Source organism: Triticum aestivum, chromosome 3A, assembly GCF_018294505.1.
Source record: "Triticum aestivum cultivar Chinese Spring chromosome 3A, IWGSC CS RefSeq v2.1, whole genome shotgun sequence".
Lineage (NCBI taxonomy): Eukaryota > Viridiplantae > Streptophyta > Magnoliopsida > Poales > Poaceae > Triticum > Triticum aestivum.
In genome coordinates, this window is record NC_057800.1 from 53493880 (window position 1) to 53511031 (window position 17152).

General features: G+C 43.7%; 2 protein-coding genes across 3 annotated transcripts; one reads left to right on the plus strand and one right to left on the minus strand.

Moving 5' to 3' along the window:
• The first annotated feature begins 7778 nt into the window (after window positions 1–7778).
• Window positions 7779–9945, plus strand: LOC123060203 (F-box protein At5g18160). Its single transcript, XM_044482790.1, has 2 exons — window positions 7779–8010; window positions 8509–9945. The coding sequence occupies exon 2, from the start codon at window positions 8522–8524 to the stop codon at window positions 9752–9754; it is 1233 nt and encodes a 410-aa protein (XP_044338725.1). The 5' UTR covers window positions 7779–8010; window positions 8509–8521; the 3' UTR covers window positions 9755–9945.
• A 3670-nt stretch (window positions 9946–13615) lies between these two features.
• LOC123060204 (translocon-associated protein subunit beta) lies at window positions 13616–15913 on the minus strand. 2 transcript variants are annotated; one of them, XM_044482793.1, is made up of 6 exons: window positions 15615–15913; window positions 14648–14746; window positions 14439–14547; window positions 14225–14296; window positions 14092–14097; window positions 13616–14006 (listed from the first exon to the last, which is right to left on the minus strand). In XM_044482793.1, the coding sequence occupies exons 1-6, from the start codon at window positions 15788–15790 to the stop codon at window positions 13887–13889; spliced, it is 582 nt and encodes a 193-aa protein (XP_044338728.1). In that variant the 5' UTR covers window positions 15791–15913; the 3' UTR covers window positions 13616–13886. The 2 variants fall into 2 exon arrangements, with proteins under 2 accessions (XP_044338728.1, XP_044338727.1); XM_044482792.1 differs by lacking the exon at window positions 13616–14006 and having other exon boundaries at window positions 14092–14296.
• Between the last annotated feature and the right edge of the window lie 1239 nt (window positions 15914–17152).

Below are 17152 nucleotides of genomic sequence, written 5' to 3' on the forward strand. Positions count from 1 at the left end.
ATTGACGGTGGCATTATAAGATGATCTCTCACTAAATTATCAAGAAGTGTTCTCCCTGAGTATGCACCGTTGCGAAAGTTCTTCGTGCTGAGACACCACGTGATGATCGGGTGTGATAGGTTCTACGTTCAAATACAACGGGTGCAAAACAGTTGCACACGCAGAATACTCAGGTTATACTTGACGAGCCAAGCATATACAGATATGGCCTCGGAACACGGAGACCGAAAGGTCGAGCGTGAATCATATAGTAGATATGATCAACATAACGATGTTCACCATTGAAAACTACTCCATCTCACGTGATGATCGGTTATGGTTTAGTTGATTTGGATCACGTAATCACTTAGAGGATTAGAGGGATGTTTATCTAAGTGGGAGTTCTTTAATTAATTTGATTAACTGAACTTTAATTTATCATGAACTTAGTCCTGGTAGTATTAGCATATCTATGTTGTAGATCAATAGCTCGCGTTGTTGCTTTCATATGTTTATTTTGATATGTTGCTAGAGAAAATTGTGTTGAAAGATGTTAGTAGCAATGATGCGGATTGGATCCGTGATATGAGGTTTATCCTCATTGCTGCACAGAAGAATTATGTCCTTGATGCACCGCTAGGTGACGGACCTATTGCAGGAGCAGATGCAGACGTTATGAACGTTTGGCTAGCTCAATATGATGACTACTTGATAGTTTAGTGCACCATGCTTAATGGCTTAGAATCGGGACTTCAAAGACGTTTTGAACGTCATGGAGCATATGAGATGTTCCAGGAGTTGAAGTTAATATTTCAAGCAAATACCCGAGTTGGGAGATATGAAGTCTCCAACAAGTTCTATAGCTAAAAGATGGAGGAGAATCGCTCAACTAGTGAGCATATGCTCAGATTGTCTGAGTACTACAATCGCTTGAATCAAGTGGGAGTTAATCTTCCAGATAAGATAGTGATTGACAGAATTCTCTAGTCACCATCACCAAGTTAGTAGAACTTCGTGATGAACTATGATATGCAAGGGATAACGGAAACGATTCCCAAGCTCTTCGTAATGCGGAAATTGACGAAGGTAGAAATTGAGAAAAACATCAAGTGTTGATGGTAGACAAGACCATTAGTTTCAAGAAAAAGGGCAGAGGGAAGAAGGGGAACTTCAAGAAGAACAGCAAGCAAGTTGCTGCTCAAGTGAAGAAGCCCAAGTATGGTCCTAAGCCTGAGACTAAGTGTTTCTACTGCAAAGGGACTGGTCACTGGAAGCGGAACTACCCCAAGTGATTGGCAGATAAGAAGGATGGCAAAGTGAACATAAGTATATTTGATATACATGTTATTGATGTGTACTTTACTAGTGTTTATAGCAACCCCTCAGTATTTGATACTAGTTCAGCTGCTAAGATTAGTAACTCGAAAAACGGGAGTTGCAGAATAAACAAAGACTAGTTAAGGGTGAAGTGACGATTGATATGATCATCATCGCACACTCCCTATACTTTCGGGATTAGTATTGAACCTGAATAAGTGTTATTTGGTGTTTGCGTTAAGCATGAATATGATTTGATCATGTTTATTGTAATACGGTTATTCATTTAAGTAAGAGAACAAATTGTTGTTCTGTTTACATGAATAAAACCTTATATGGTTACACACCCAATGAAAATAGTTCGTTGGATCTCGATCGTAGTGATACACATAATCATAATATTGAAACCAAAAGATGCAAAGTTAATAATGATAGTGCAACTTATTTGTAGCACTGCCGTTTAGGCCATATTGGTGTAAAGCGCATGAAGAAACTCTATGCTGATGGGCTTTTGGAATCACTTGATGCTTGCGAACCATGCCTCATGGGCAAGATGACTAAGACTCCGTTCTCCGGAGCGAGCAACTGACTTATTGGAAATAATACATACTGATGTATGCGGTCCGATGAGTGTTAAGGCTCATGGCAAGTATCGTTATTTTCTGAACTTCACAGATGATTTGAGCAGATATGGGTATATCTACTTGATGAAACATAAGTCTGAAACATTTGAAAAGTTCAAAGAATTTCAGAGTGAAATAGAAAATCATCGTGGCAAGAAAATAAAAAGTTTCTACGATATGATCGCAGAGGTAAAATATTTGAGTTACGAGTTTGGCCTTCAATTAAAACAATGTGAAATAGTTTCACTACTCACGCCACATGGAATACCACAGCATAATGGTGTGTCCGAACGTCATAACCGTACTTTATTGGATATAGTGCAATCTATGATGTCTCTTACCGATCTACCACTATCGTTTTGGGGTTATGCATTAGAGACAGTTGCATTCACGTTAAAAGGGCACCATCTAAATCTGTTGAGACGACACCGTATGAACTATGGTTTGGCAAGAAACCAAAGTCGTCGTTTCTTAAAGTTTAGGGTTGCGATGCTTATATGAAAAAGTTTCATCCTGATAAGCTCAAACTCAAATCGGAGAAGTGCGTCTTCATAGGATACCCAAAAGAAAAGGTTGGGTACACCTTCTATCATAGATCTGAAGGCAAGATATTCGTTGCCAAGAATGGATCCTTTCCAGAGAAGGAGTTTCTCTCGAAAGAAGTGAGTGGGAGGAAAGTAGAAAACTTGATAAGGTAATTGTACCTTCTCCCTTATTGGAAAGTAGTTCATCACAAAAATCTGTTCTTGTGACTACTACACCAATTAGTGAGGAAGCTAATGATGATGATCATGTAACTTCAGATCAAGTTACTACCGAATCTCGTAGGTAAACCAGAGTGAGATCCGCACCAGAGTGGTACGGTAATCCTGTTCTGGAGGTCATGTTACTTGACTATGACGAACCTACGAACTATGAGGAAGCGATGATGAGCCCAGATTCCGCAAAATGGTTTGAGGCCATGAAGTCTGAGATATGATCCATGTATGAGAACAAAGTTTGGACTTTGGTTGACTTGCCCGATGATCGGCAAGCAATTGAGAATAAATGGATCTTCAAGAGGAAGACGGACGCTGATAGTAGTGTTACTATCTACAAAGCTAGAATTGTCACAAAAGGTTTTTTCGACAAGTTCAAGGTGTTGATTACGATGAGAGCTTCTCACTCGTATCTATGCTTGAATCTGTCTGAATCATGTTAGTAATTGCCGCATTTTATGAAATCTGGCAAAAGGATAAACAAAATTGCATTCCTTAATGGATTTATTAAAGAAGAGTTGTATATGATGCAACCAGAAGGTTTTTGTCAATTCGAAAGATGCTAACAAAATGTGCAAGCTCCAGCAATCCATCTGTGAACTGGTGCAAGCATCTCGGAGTTGGAATATACGCTTTGATGAGTTGAAGCCTGTATACAGACTTGCGGTGAAGCCTGTATTTACAAGAAAGTGAGTGGGAGCACTACAGCATTTCTGATAAGTATATGTGAATGACATATTGTTGATCGGAAATAATGTAGAATTATTCTGTAAAGCATAAAGGAGTGTTTGAAAGGAGTTTTTCAAAGAAAGACTTCGGTGAAGCTGCTTACATATTGAGCTTCAAGATCTATAGAGATAGATCAAGACGCTTGATAAGTTTTTTCAATGAGTACATACCTTGACAAGATTTTGAAGTAGTTCAAAATGGAGCAGTCAAAGAAAGAGTTCTTGCCTGTATTACAAGGTGTGAAGTTGAGTAAGACTCAAAGCCAGACCACGACAGAAGATAGAAAGAGAATGAAAGTCATTCCCTATGCATTGGCCATAGGTTCTATAAAGTATGTCATGCTGTGTACCAGATCTATTGTATACCCTGCACTGATTTGGCAAGGGAGTACAATAGTGATCTAGGAGTAGATCACTAGACAGCGGTCAGAATTATCCTTAGTGAAATAAGGATATGTTTCTCGATTATGGACGTGACAAAAGGTTCGTCGTAAAAGGATTAATGCAAGTCTTTGACACTGATCCAGATGATTCTAAGTCTCAATCTGGATACATATTAAAAGTGGGAGCAATTAGCTAGAGTAGCTCTGTGCAGAGCATTGTAGACATAGAATTTTGCAAAATACATACGGATCTGAATTTGGCAGGCCCGTTGACTAAATTTTTCTCACAAGCAAAACATGATCACTCTTTGGGTGTTAATCACATAGCGATGTGAACTAGATTATTGAATCTAGTAAACCCTTTGGGTGTTAGTCACATGGAGAAGTGAACCAATCACATAAAGATGTGAACTATTGGTGTTAATCACATAGCGATGTGAACTAGATTATTGACTCTAGTGCAAGTGGGAGACTGAAGGAAATATGCCCTAGAGGCAATAATAAAGTTATTATTTATTTCCTTATATCATGATAAATGTTTATTATTCATGCTAGAATTGTATTAACCGGAAACATAATACATGTGTGAATACATAGAAAAACAAAGTGTCACTAGTATGCCTCTACTTGACTAGCTCGTTAATCAAAGATGGTTATGTTTCCTAACCATGAACAATGAGTTGTTATTTGATTAACGGGATCACATCATTAAGTGAATGATCTGATTGACATGACCCATTCCATTAGCTTAGCACCCGATCGTTTAGTATGTTGCTATTGCTTTCTTCATGACTTATACATGTTCCTATAACTATGAGATTATGCAACTCCCGTTTACCGGAGGAACACTTTGGGTACTACCAAACGTCACAACGTAACTGGGTGATTATAAAGGAGTACTACAGGTGTCTCCAAAGGTACATGTTGGGTTGGCGTATTTCGAGATTAGGTTTTGTCACTCCGATTGTCGGAGAGGTATCTCTGGGCCCTCTCGGTAATGCACATCACTTAAGCCTTGCAAGCATTGCAACTAAATGAGTTAGTTGCGGGATGATGTATTACAGAACGAGTAAAGAGACTTGCCGGTAACGAGATTGAACTAGGTACAGGAATACCGACGATCGAATCTCGGGCAAGTAACATACCGATGACAAAGGGAACAACGTATGTTGTTATGCGGTCTGACCGATAAAGATCTTCGTAGAATATGTAGGAGCCAATATGGGCATCCAGGTCCCGCTATTGGTTATTGACCGGAAACGTGTCTCGGTCATGTCTACATTGTTCTCGAACCCGTAGGGTCCGCACGCTTAAGGTTACGATGATAGTTATATTATGAGTTTACATGTTTTGATGTACCGAAGGAGTTCGGAGTCCCGGATGAGATCGGGGACATGACAAGGAGTCTCGAAATGGTCAAGACGTAAAGATTCATATATTGGATGATATGGTTAGGCCAAGGGGTCAAGCCCATGAGGCTTTAGGTCGGTGCAAAAGGAGTTTTGCGGAGGCCAGGGGGCCAAACGCCGGAGACCCTGGCGTCTGGCCCTGGGCCAGACGCCGAGGCCCATGGCGTCTGGGCCAGACGCCAAGGATTGTGGCGTTTGGTCCTGGAGTCCGAGTGGGACTCTTGCCTTTCGGGCAAAACCGACTTTGAGGAGGCTTTTGCTCCAAGTTTCGACCCCGGGGCTCAACATATAAATAGAGGGGCAGGGCTAGCACCAAAGACACAACAAGTTGATCCACGTGATCTATTCCTTAGCCGTGTGCGGTGCCCCCAGCCACCATAATCCTCGATAATACTGTAGCGGAGTTTAGGCGAAGCCCTGCTGCTGTAGTATATCAAGATCGTCACCACGCCGTCGTGCTGACAGAACTCTTCCCCGACACTTTGCTCGATCGGAGTCCGGGGATCGTCATCGAGCTGAACGTGTGCTCGAACTCAGAGGTGCCGTAGTTTCGGTGCTTGATCGGTCGGATCGGGAAGACGTACGACTACTTCCTTTACGTTACGTCCATGCTTCCGCAGTCGGTCTGCGTGGGTACGTAGACAACACTCTCCCCTCTCGTTGCTATGCATCACATGATCTTGCGCGTGCGTAGGAAATTTTTTGAAATTACTACGAAACCCAACATTTACGTATAAAGATTATTTAATTCGGAGCTACGGTTATTTAGTTATGAAATAAAGCATTTTAGCAAGTTATTTAAACAAATTTAAACAAACAGCATTTTAAACATGGATGAAAGTTGGATATTATGAAACTAGATAAAATTCTAGTCAAGTTACGTATATAAATTATTTAGATCCGATGCACGGTTGAGAAGTTATTAAATGCATGAAGCTTAGGGGGTTTCCTGCAAAACTGCAGTCTCTGGATAATTAGCAAAATCGCAAAACAGGAAAAAAAACCTTATCGGGCCGAATCTGGGCAGCCCAACAGCAGGGGAAAAAAAGAGGGGCGTTGGCGGGGTGGCCTCACCATGGGCTCGGCCCGGTCAGTGAGGGAGGTTGGCGGCGGCCTAGCGAGCAGGCCGGCTTAGGCGCGCTGGGCCGGCGCGAGGCCCATCTAGCGCACGCCAGGGAGCGGTACATCGCTGCCCATCTCCGGTCAATAACCAATAACGGAACATGTATGCTCATATTGGCTCCTACATATTCTACGAAGATCTTTATCGGTCAAACCGCATAACAACATACATTGTTCCCTTTGTCATCGGTATGTTACTTGCCCGAGATTCGATCGTCGATATCATCATACCTAGTTCAATCGTGTTACCGGCAAGTCTCTTTACTCGTACCATAATGCATCATCCCGTGACTACTCATTAGTCACATTGCTTGCAAGGCTTATAGTGATGTGCATTACCGAGAGGGCCAGAGATACTTCTCCGATACACGGAATGACAAATCCTAATCTCGATCTATGCCAACCCAACAAACACTTTCGAGACATCTGTAGAGCATCTTATAATCATCCAGTTACGTTGTGAGGTTTGATAGCACACAAGGTGTTCCTCCGGTATTCAGGAGTTGCATAATCTCATAGTCAGAGGAACATGTATAAGTCATGATGAAAGCAATATCAATAAATCTAAACGATCATTATGCTAAGCTAACAGATGGGTCTTGTACATCACATCATTCTCTAATGATGTGATCTCGTTCATCAAATGACAACACATGTCTATGGTCAGGAAACATAACCATCTTTGATTAACGAGCTAGTCAAGTAGAGGCATACTGGGGACACTCTGTTTTGTCTATGTATTCACACATGTACTAAGTTTCCGGTTAGTACAATTCTAGCATGAATAATAAACATTTTTCATAATATAAGGAAATATAAATAACAACTTTATTATTGCCTCTAGGGCATATTTCCTTCACATACATGATTCTATCGAGAAGGAGACGGTGGACATAGAGTTCATCAGGACCAGCAAGCAAAAGGCGGACATCCTAACCGAGGTCCTTGGTCGTGTTTGTTTCTGGGAGTTGCGCCACAAGGTGGGAATCATCAAAATCAAGCCCCTTTTTTGACAAGGTTGAGAGGGAGATTGTTGAACAAAACTTGTCTTCAAAAAAGGCAGGTCGATAGCTGCGGCGGGTGCATGCCTTGCTTGTCGAGGTACTAGTAAAAAGGAAACCTACTATTGTAAGTAGACAGGTTTTACTCACCATGTTTTGTTCGTTTTTCTTTTTATCTCCTTTTTTTCATTTATGTTTTTTCTTTTTTTACTTTCTATTATTTATTTTTACTTTAGTTTTTAGGGGTTTAAAAAATATTTTAAAAAAGTTCATATTTGACAAAAAATAGTTTTAAAAATGTACAAGTTTTGAAAATGTTCAGATTTTTTTTTCAAATATATTCTTTTTAAGCTAGACATAGGGACGCGGGACGCCCTCCACCGCTGAAGGCGGCATGTAGGAGCACCTGGGCCACGGCCTTCTTGCCATGCTCGGCCGGGCCGAGCCAATCTCTCCGCTTCTTCTGTAACTGGCTAACTGCGACCAGAAGAAATTCCCCATCGCAAGACCTAACTATTTTCCTCACTCCTCAGTGGATCCATATCGATCGAGTTCGCGGCCGCTGCTCGTCGCGTCAATTGCTTCCGGATCGAGCGCGTTCGCCTCCGGACCACGCGCCAATTGCTTCCAGCTCGAGCTCCCCTCCTAGCCTGGGCGCGGACGCGCCGAGCTGCTGTTTCCCTTCACGCCGTAATCGTTCTCTCTCTCTCTCTCTCTCTCTCTCTCTAGCAATTTAATTGTGCTCTGTGTATTTCTCCTGACTGTCAATTTAGGCGGTCACTGGGCACTGAAGACGGTTTGTTTTCCTCTTTTAAGAGAGCTGTACCTTTTTATTTTGATTTGAGATCGATTCAGTATTTTAGTGTTCCAATCCCCCTCGCTTGCATTGCGTCGGTGGTGTCGATAAGGAGAGTAGCTGGACGCTACTGCCGGCACCCTGGCCAGTGCTTTGGAATAACATTCAGATGATTAATAGAGTACTAGTAATAAGTACAGTATGCCTTTTGTGTTTCTGCGTAATTGTAGGTCTTATACAGACAACGAAATAGACCAACTGTTGTAAGTAGGAGCACCACCTCTAAACTATCGCAATGCCCCTTTTTTTTTTTTTTGCATTGAACTATCGCAATGCCCATGGAGGCGGTTTTTCCTCTTGGGCGCTAAAGCTCGCCGTTTCTTTCTTTTCAGTTGACAGAGCACGATGCCGGACAGGAGCGGCGCGACCCTGTTTGAGGACCTGCCTGCGGAGATGATCGACAAGATACTCACTCAGTTGCCGTCCAAGGATCTCGGCGGCTGTCGTGCCGTCAGCACGTCGTTGCACAGTGCCACCTCCACGTCTGAATTCATGCTCGAACACCACCGCTGCCAGCCGTCACGTCCCATCATCGACGGAAGACCACGGCCCAGCGGCCTTGTCGTCTTCCGTGACGCTGGCGCCCCTCAACAGCTCTGGACCTTCGTCTGGGACCCCGAAATCTCTTCGAAGGAACTCCTCCACGGTGCCTGTGATGGCTTCCTCATCGTCTCCCGAGGACTCCGATTTTACATCTGCAACCCAGCCATCAGCAAGCATGTTCCCCTACCGCTTCCTCAGGTTGGACCAGAGAACTACAACTCTGTGATCGGTTTCTACCGGCACGATCCCACTGGAGAGTACAGGGTGCTCTGGGTCTCGCACTCACAGCCAGGGTCACAATCTAAACCCAGTTTATACATCATTACAGTGGGATCCAACAAGCCAAGGCAGGTCAGAGTGAGAATGCCAGCAGTTTTGCCACCTTCCGCGGAACAGAAATTACTAAATGATCTGTGCTCTTGGTCCTATTATGCACCATCAGTCCACCATTGTGGCGGCCTGCACTGGTGTCCTTATGGCGCCAGCGACATTTGGGCCTGCGGTGCAGACATTATTGTGTTTGACACACAAGCCGAGACATTCCGGTGCATCCGCAGTCCCGCCCAGTCGTGCCCTAATAGGAAGTTGTTCCACATGGAGGGGACCCTTGCTTTATGGGGCGCCAGCTCGACACGTAGTTTTACCATTATGGATGTCTGGGTGATGCAGGATTACAAGGCTCAAATATGGGTTTTCAAGTACCGGATTGACCTATCAATGGTGGAGGCATCACGGCAGCTCTATTTAACTACTTTGAAAAAGAAAAAGATAAGGCAAACACCACTTGATTCAACGGTTGAAGAGTTCAATGATATGGCTGTGCTCAACGAGCGTGAGCTGCTGATCAAGTTTAATAAGAAACATGTGCTACACTGGGACATTGATGGCAAGTTCCTAGGTATTGTGAACATTGGAAAGAGTCAATATTGTATGGCGCTTACTCAGTGCCGCCTCCAAGAGAGCGTTATTCCAATTCCGTCCCACGGGATGCAAGGAGAAGATGAGGAACCTCCATTCTCCACAGAGCATGTCTGAATGTTCAAGACTCTTGTTTGCTTTGCCCTTTGGATTCAGAGGGTGTCTTCTGTTTCTGCTAGTACTACCAGTAGAATATGTCAGTTTGGATGGTCGCCATAGCTCTTACTTATAATGATGTGTTGAACGTCTTGTTAATGTTCTGAAATATGGGGTATTGATCTATGATATTAAAACTTTATTATTGTTCCTCTCCGCCTCTCAAATTTACTCTATTTTTGGGATGGTTCAGATGCACTCCTTGGGCCATGCTCTTTGAGCGAAGAAATTTTTAGCTGTTGAAATGTTATTCTGTGTCTCTTCCATTGGCTGTTGAGAAGAGATCATTGTTCCAATTCTTTGTCATGAGATTCAAGAAGAAGACGAGGGAGTCTTCCTTCTCGACATGGTATGTCTGAATGGTCAAGACTCTTGGTCCGGCATGCCTTTGGATTGACAACATATCTTTTGTTCTCAGCTCTTCTTACTTATTAGTACTACCACATGAACATTTTATTTTGGATGGTTACGCTCACACCTGGGATCTCATCATTTGGTGCTTGCTTATTATCATGTATTGGTCATCTTGTTAATGTTCTGAACTGTGGAGTACCAACCTATGACATTAGAACTTTGTTAATGTTCCTCCTCGCCTCCGAAAGTTCACTTTAATTTCAGCATGCTTACGATGCACGAATGGTCTTCAAGCAAAGGCATTTCAAATTTTTGAAATGTTATTCTGGTGTCTTCCATAGGCTGTTTCTTCAGTCTCTGCTTCCTGGTGTGTAATTTGGTCGTAACTTGTAAGTTTCACTAGGCGGCACCTACTCTTTGTGTGAAACATACTGCGTCGGGTATACTTTTTGTGGCTGCTTGTAGTGGGTTTTAGGTATTTTGGTTATAAACGAGTTGAACTATGTGCTCTCCTGGAGCAAGGTAAATTTGACTTTCAGCTCCCATTGTTAAGAAGCAAGAATGTACTCTAACTGTTCTGATGAGAGATTCGTTCTTGCTTGTGTTATTTTTTGAGTGAATGCCAGAGTGTCTGACAGTGACATAGTCTGGCATTTCATTAGATGTTAGTTATTGTGTTTCTAGTTCTTAAAATTGCCTGTTTGCTCCTGCTTCATGCACAAGAGAAGCGTGGCGCAGATGTCGTCGACGTGCACTAGCGGCACCGATCCCAGGATCCTCGGCAGCGAGAAGTAGGGATCTTTCTTGGTCACCGGCGCCACCGCGCTCTCCACTGTCTCTCAGACCTGGCCGAGGACCGTGTCACCCGCGACGAGGCTGCAGGGCAGCGTGACCACCTCGAACGCAGGGCTCTCGCCGTCGTTGTAGCGCAGAAGCTCCTTCTCTGACAGGAGCTTTGCCTCTATGTGCCTCTGCAGATGGTCCACTCAACACTGTCACTCTGATGATGTGTTGTCATGCAGGGTGAGCACCAAGATTGCCATTTTGCATTTGAGGTTCAGAATTCAGGCCCGGCCTCTGGCCTTTTACTTGGTGTTGTAAAACTTGGGGCCTGCCCCGCTGGTTATATCTATAAAGATTCAGGTGGGGAAGTTCTTTGTGAGACCATCCTAACAGCAACACAGGTATTTCCTGTGCACTTTATCTTCACTTTTGCGCACACATGAACAACTTCACGGTTGGTCATCCTCAAATTACCTCAGGGTAAGCACGCTTATTATGGAAATTCTTTGGAGATGAGCTTCCAGGAAAGAAAAATTATGCATTTTGTTTATACAAGTAGTCTATCATTCCTATTAAGCAATGATATTACAATACCCCCCCCCCCCACCCACACACACACACAAGGATCTGACGTCCTCGGCGACCCAGCGGGAACATTCCCTCTTGGCACACGTTTGTACGTGCAGTGTCGACAGATGTGCCATGACTTGTGGTATGGCGTGCCACACGCGCCATACACCTCATGTGCACACACATGACCTGCACACGTCTGTTTAACCGTGAGGGTCATCTTTGATACCATTCTGTAACGCTTTAGCCATAGTCATCGGTTCTAGATCATCATGCCTGGCTACCACCTAGGATCTAAATTGGACCCATATACCAACATTGGTCTTTCCTGCACACCTTTTCCTCATTCGTGTACAATTACAAGCAATTTCTGACCACGCTTAACATGGAGGTTCTTAGGAGGCAAGCCACCGGAAAAGATGGTGCACCTTACTTGTATGAGTAGTCTATCATTCTATTAAGCCGGGATGCCACATATCTTGACTTGCATATTGGTGTTCCAGACATGAATGAGATTGTCTTTGCATATTGGCCTTCTTCAGGCGGATCTAGGGAATGTCAACAAACTGAACCCAGACCACATGTGGGTAAGACCTAGCTCGTACCTCAAAACCTAGTGGAGGAAGAGCCGCCAGCGGCGGTAGGGGGAATGGGGCGGCGACAGGTGAAGAGGCATGGGTGGGTGTCGACGGTAGGTCTAGGGCACATGTGTGTGGGTCCTTTGGGTGCAGGTTGGTATGTCAGGGAAGAGGGGTTGGATGAGTCAAATAAAAAAAAATCAAGAATACGCACGAGTGTGTGTATCATCTATTAAAGAGAGAATGGGCTAGAAAGCCATTTCAAACTCCACACAAGGATTACCAACGTGTCAAGGACGCGCTCACCAACATGGTGTTGGTATGAAGTATTACATAACAAGATGCCCACTCAACGCATCTAGAAAGGATACACACAGATTGTCCCTGAGGAGGCCGACAGATGCCCAAGCAGTCCCCTCATTTTTCATGTCGGAGATCGTCTTCATGGCCGAGGGGGTTGCACCATCGAGTACCGCAACATTGCAGTGTTTCTAGATCTCTCAGAAAACCATTGTTACGATGGGTCTGATATTGCATCATTCTGTCTGAGGTGCAACTTTGGAAGTACACCAATTGAGTAAGTTGTCATTAGTCGTAGGTTTCCAATCGGACTTGCCCGAAGCGGATAGGGTAGCATACTAGCATGCCATACCTGGTCATGACACATGTGATGAGTAAGTGATTGATGGTCTCTTGTTCCTGATCGTATATTGGGCACAAAGCTTGGTGTGGTAGTCCACAACGCGCAAATCTGTCGGAGGTCCAATAGCGATTTCGCGTGGCTAACCAGGTTCGTGGGCAGAAGTGGTACCCGTCATGGAATTCACATGAAAAGTCACGTGCTCGGCTACCTGCGGAATTCACAATGAAGTCAGCTGTGGAAGACTTGACCTTCATTTCCCGCAAAAAAAAAAAAGAAGAAGAAGACTTGACCTTCATCAAGCCCTTCCACAATGGTGAGTCAGTAGGCTTCACATCAACTTGCGATATCGTTTTCGAATGCAGGTATTTGTTGTGCAATAATTTGTGCCAAACACCTTCCTCATTGAGTATCTTATGAAGTCATTTGTTGAGTAAACACTTGTTTCTGATTTCAAGGTTTTTAATGCCTAAGCCTGCATTGACATTCAACAAGTAGATGGTTCATTATCTTGTGATACTATGATGTGATTGCTTTCCAGACTGTTTTTATTTGACAATTACACGGGAAAAAATGTTGATTTACTACTACTCTGTTTTCAAATCCCTGCATTAGTAGTTTTTACATGCATTATTCGATCGTGTGCAAACATTGCACTGCTGCTTTGACTTGTAAATTTCACTTGTCAAAATTTCAGGCATATGTTTTGATTCACCGTGAAAACAGAGTGTACAACAAAAACACATCAAACCTACAATTTGTTCACTACGGTCAGCTAAATTCTTCTTGCTATTTGCTCCAACAAGTTGCTATAATCCTGCTGACTCTGTTTACATTTGGAATATCTAATTTTTTAGAAATTCTGATTTTATGGTTTCATTTGGAGCGACAACCATATGATACCAGGGGCTATGATTGGATGCACAACCACATTGGTCCTCCACACAGTACAGAATCAAAAGTGTTTCTAAGTTTCACCAAATCTACTCCTCCAGGTTAAGTCGCTGACAACACAAAACGGAAATTAACCAAAATTATAGTGTCAATTTTGCTGCTAGTCGCTCCATTACATTACAGTCCATGGGGGTGTTGTAACCTCAGACTCGGCTATCAAGGGTCTCTCCAGGCAAACGGCCAGCTACCAAAACGGTGAACCATGGATGATAGATCAGCGCCTCTTCTTGCCAGACTTTGAGCCGGCAGATTTCGATGGGCTCGCGACCAGGTAGATGAACCCCAGAACGAAGGAAACAACGGACACCAGTGCTCCATACTTCGCAACAAGTTTCTGCACATGGACAGTCTCTTAGAATCTCACACCAGGGAATATCATGGCAGCTTATTTCGATGGAGAAGAAATGAAATGAAATTACCTTAGCCTGAACAGCACATGAGAGCAAATCCAGAGATATCCAGAGCAAGGGTATCAACCCCACAAAATAGCATGGAAAAAATTAGAATCACCAAGGAGATATTACCAGAATGAAAATGCACATGATCACTTACCCATTCAAACTTCTTCACTGGAGGTCTTTCAGCAAGAATGTCCAGGGGGAGGATGGGAGTTGAGTAGGCCTCCTACAGCGTACAAAATTATGAGTTTAGCAGGAGGCGTTGACACTGGTGAATTAATGAGCAAACAAGGCGATCTCGCAAACAAGCGAATGTATATCATTTGAGACACTAGTGAATAATATACGGAACGGGTAGAGGATCATACCTGAAGTGCAGCCTTTGTGGCAACACGGTACTTGATAACAGCAGGTGAAGCTTGGAACCTGCCCTGTGTTTTGCTCTCCAATACAAACGCGTGCGAAGCAGTGGCACCACTAAAAGTGCAAATGATAAAAGTTCAGTTTACTATAACACCATAATGGAGTGGAGTCACCAAAAGCAGAGAGATGCATTACAAAATGGAAATGCACTCACGGTTCAAGCCTTTCCAAAGTCTTTGAGACCTCTCCAGAGACAAGTTCAAATGCTTCCTTTGGCCACGAGTCATCATTAATGGCCACATCATATGCAGTTCTGCACAAAAATAACAATACCTTATTAGACTATGCAAAATACATGGATACTCACTGGCCATCATATTATACAAATAGGTAAGTTGAACAAGAAAAAGGAATCAAACTTTTGTCCATGGAAATAGGATGTGCACTTTGAGGAGCAAACAAGATATTGCAATAACTCAGTTTTGAGAACATCAAGGAAACCCATCTGGTAAGTTTTAAAACTTTACTGTACATGATGCAAACATCTAACAAGCTAGAACCAATCTATCTGGAAAAGTGCTTGGCACATATACTAGTTCTAACCAGCAAGAGCAGTAAAACCATGAGATTACAACATACATCAAAATAAGAAGGATAAGCTTCTATTCTAGTCTAGGTAATCAAACGAGAACATTTTATGACATCTCATACTGATGACTATTAAACACCACATAGATGCTTCAACTTTCCCAAGTGTAAACCCTGGTGTTACTATTGACAGATTTGCTCAATAACAATGGGACGCCTGAAGCTCTTGTAAAAGCTCACAAATTGGCTGCGGCTACTCTACCTTGCTAGTTGGTTGCCTAGACAAATTAAATCAGGCGCGTGGTCAAGCAACAAAACGACGGATCGGGTCACCATTTTGTACGGATAATAATTTATAAACGCTAGATCTAGCAGTTACTAGTCAGGATCCACGAGATGGTGCCGGAATTCCACCGCCGAATTGTGAACTGAAGGAGCTAAAACCACAATTAACTGAGCCGATCCCCTCGGCTGCCGGCCAAGGCCGCCGCAGATCCCGTCGATCTGGCGGAGAGAGCAGGCCCCATCGCCGTCGCGAAGTGAGGAGGAACACAGGATAGCAGGCAGGTAGGATGGGACGTCGGAGTACTCACGCGGATCCCTGGTTGTAGAGGTCGAGGGAGACGGCGAGGCGCTCGACGCCGGGCTTGGGGCGGGAGAGGGCCACCTTCTTGTGCGCGACGAGGAAGGGCGCGTCGGCGGCGAAGGTGCAGGAGAGGGCGGCGAGGAGGACGGCGGCGCAGAGGAGGAGCGAGCGGGTCGCCGCCATGGTGGTGGACCTGGCTAGGGTTCCGGCGGATCGGATCGGATCGGATCTCGTGCCTCTCGCCCAGCTGGATGGAAGAAGAAGACGACTCTGGGTATGGTATGGACTGGGACGGATGGGCTCTGCATACTAGTAGCCCAGCCCAGGGGTGGTGCCTGGCAAGTGAGGCTGCACATGGGACCCGCCGCACACAAACAAACAAAAGTGCATGTATGGATAAAACTGAACTTTTCTTTTTGCAATTGTTTGTTGGTACTGTAGCTTATAATGCTTGTAATAGTATTTTTTTAGTTGCTTTTAATATTATTATCTTAGTTTCTTTTATTTATTTTTTTAGGAATGCCATTTTGGCGAGCTTTAGTAGTTACATAACACTTACATTCACCAATTACATAGCAACGATAAAACTCAGTGGTTCATCGACCCAAACATCTTATTGAGGATCACACACCTTAGCTAGAGTATGAACTAGTAACCCTAAGGCAGAAACCATAAGGTACTTTCGTGAAAAAGAAGCTCGTATGCAAATGTCGTCGGAGATTGGAGCATTCATAGTTGCCGAAAATCCATTGTCCTTCAAAGTATTTGATTGTTGACCTCCTTGCAATCCAATCCGAATGGATAGCCTTTGGCAATCCATCGACAAGATAGGGACCATCGAGCACTGACGAAGTTTTCCACGATGGTTGCAATGTTCAAAGCCAGCTCCGGTATGTGTTTGCTAACAACAATAAATTTGCCCCAGTCATCTCGGATTACGTCTCTCGCCCCGCTACCGCTATCCGGATCAAATCTAACATCCATATTTGGGGTGACAAAGCCCTCCGTTACTTCGATCCATTTGCTCTTTCTTTTTTTTTATATGTGGCTCTCACAAAATTCGCTACTAAGCACCTAGATAGAGAATAGAGATAACCACATATGGTATGAACTAAACTTTTTCACCATCAACTCTTTGTCACCTCATTGGTCAAGTGCACCATACATAGTGAGGATAACTTCTCACAGGTAGATGGTCTCACAACCGGTCTTGATAAATTACATGTAATCAAGAATTTCATTGTTAGTACAATTGCACTTCTCTCAGACCAATGTCCCCTCCAGATCTCCCAGGCTTCCACGCATTGAAACCATGCAAAACACTTACACGCTGAAATTTTGATATTCGCTTGAAGTCTGCATAGCTCATCCCATTTGAACTCAAGTTTGCCGCCCCTGATTCTTCCTACCGACTTAAACGATTCCTGCTCCATATGATACGTACAGCGAACACAGAACACACCCTTCTTGACGAAACGCCATGTGACAAAGCCCGCCATGCTATTCAGGCTCGTGAAAATGTGGTGCACATTAATAGGCCAAAAT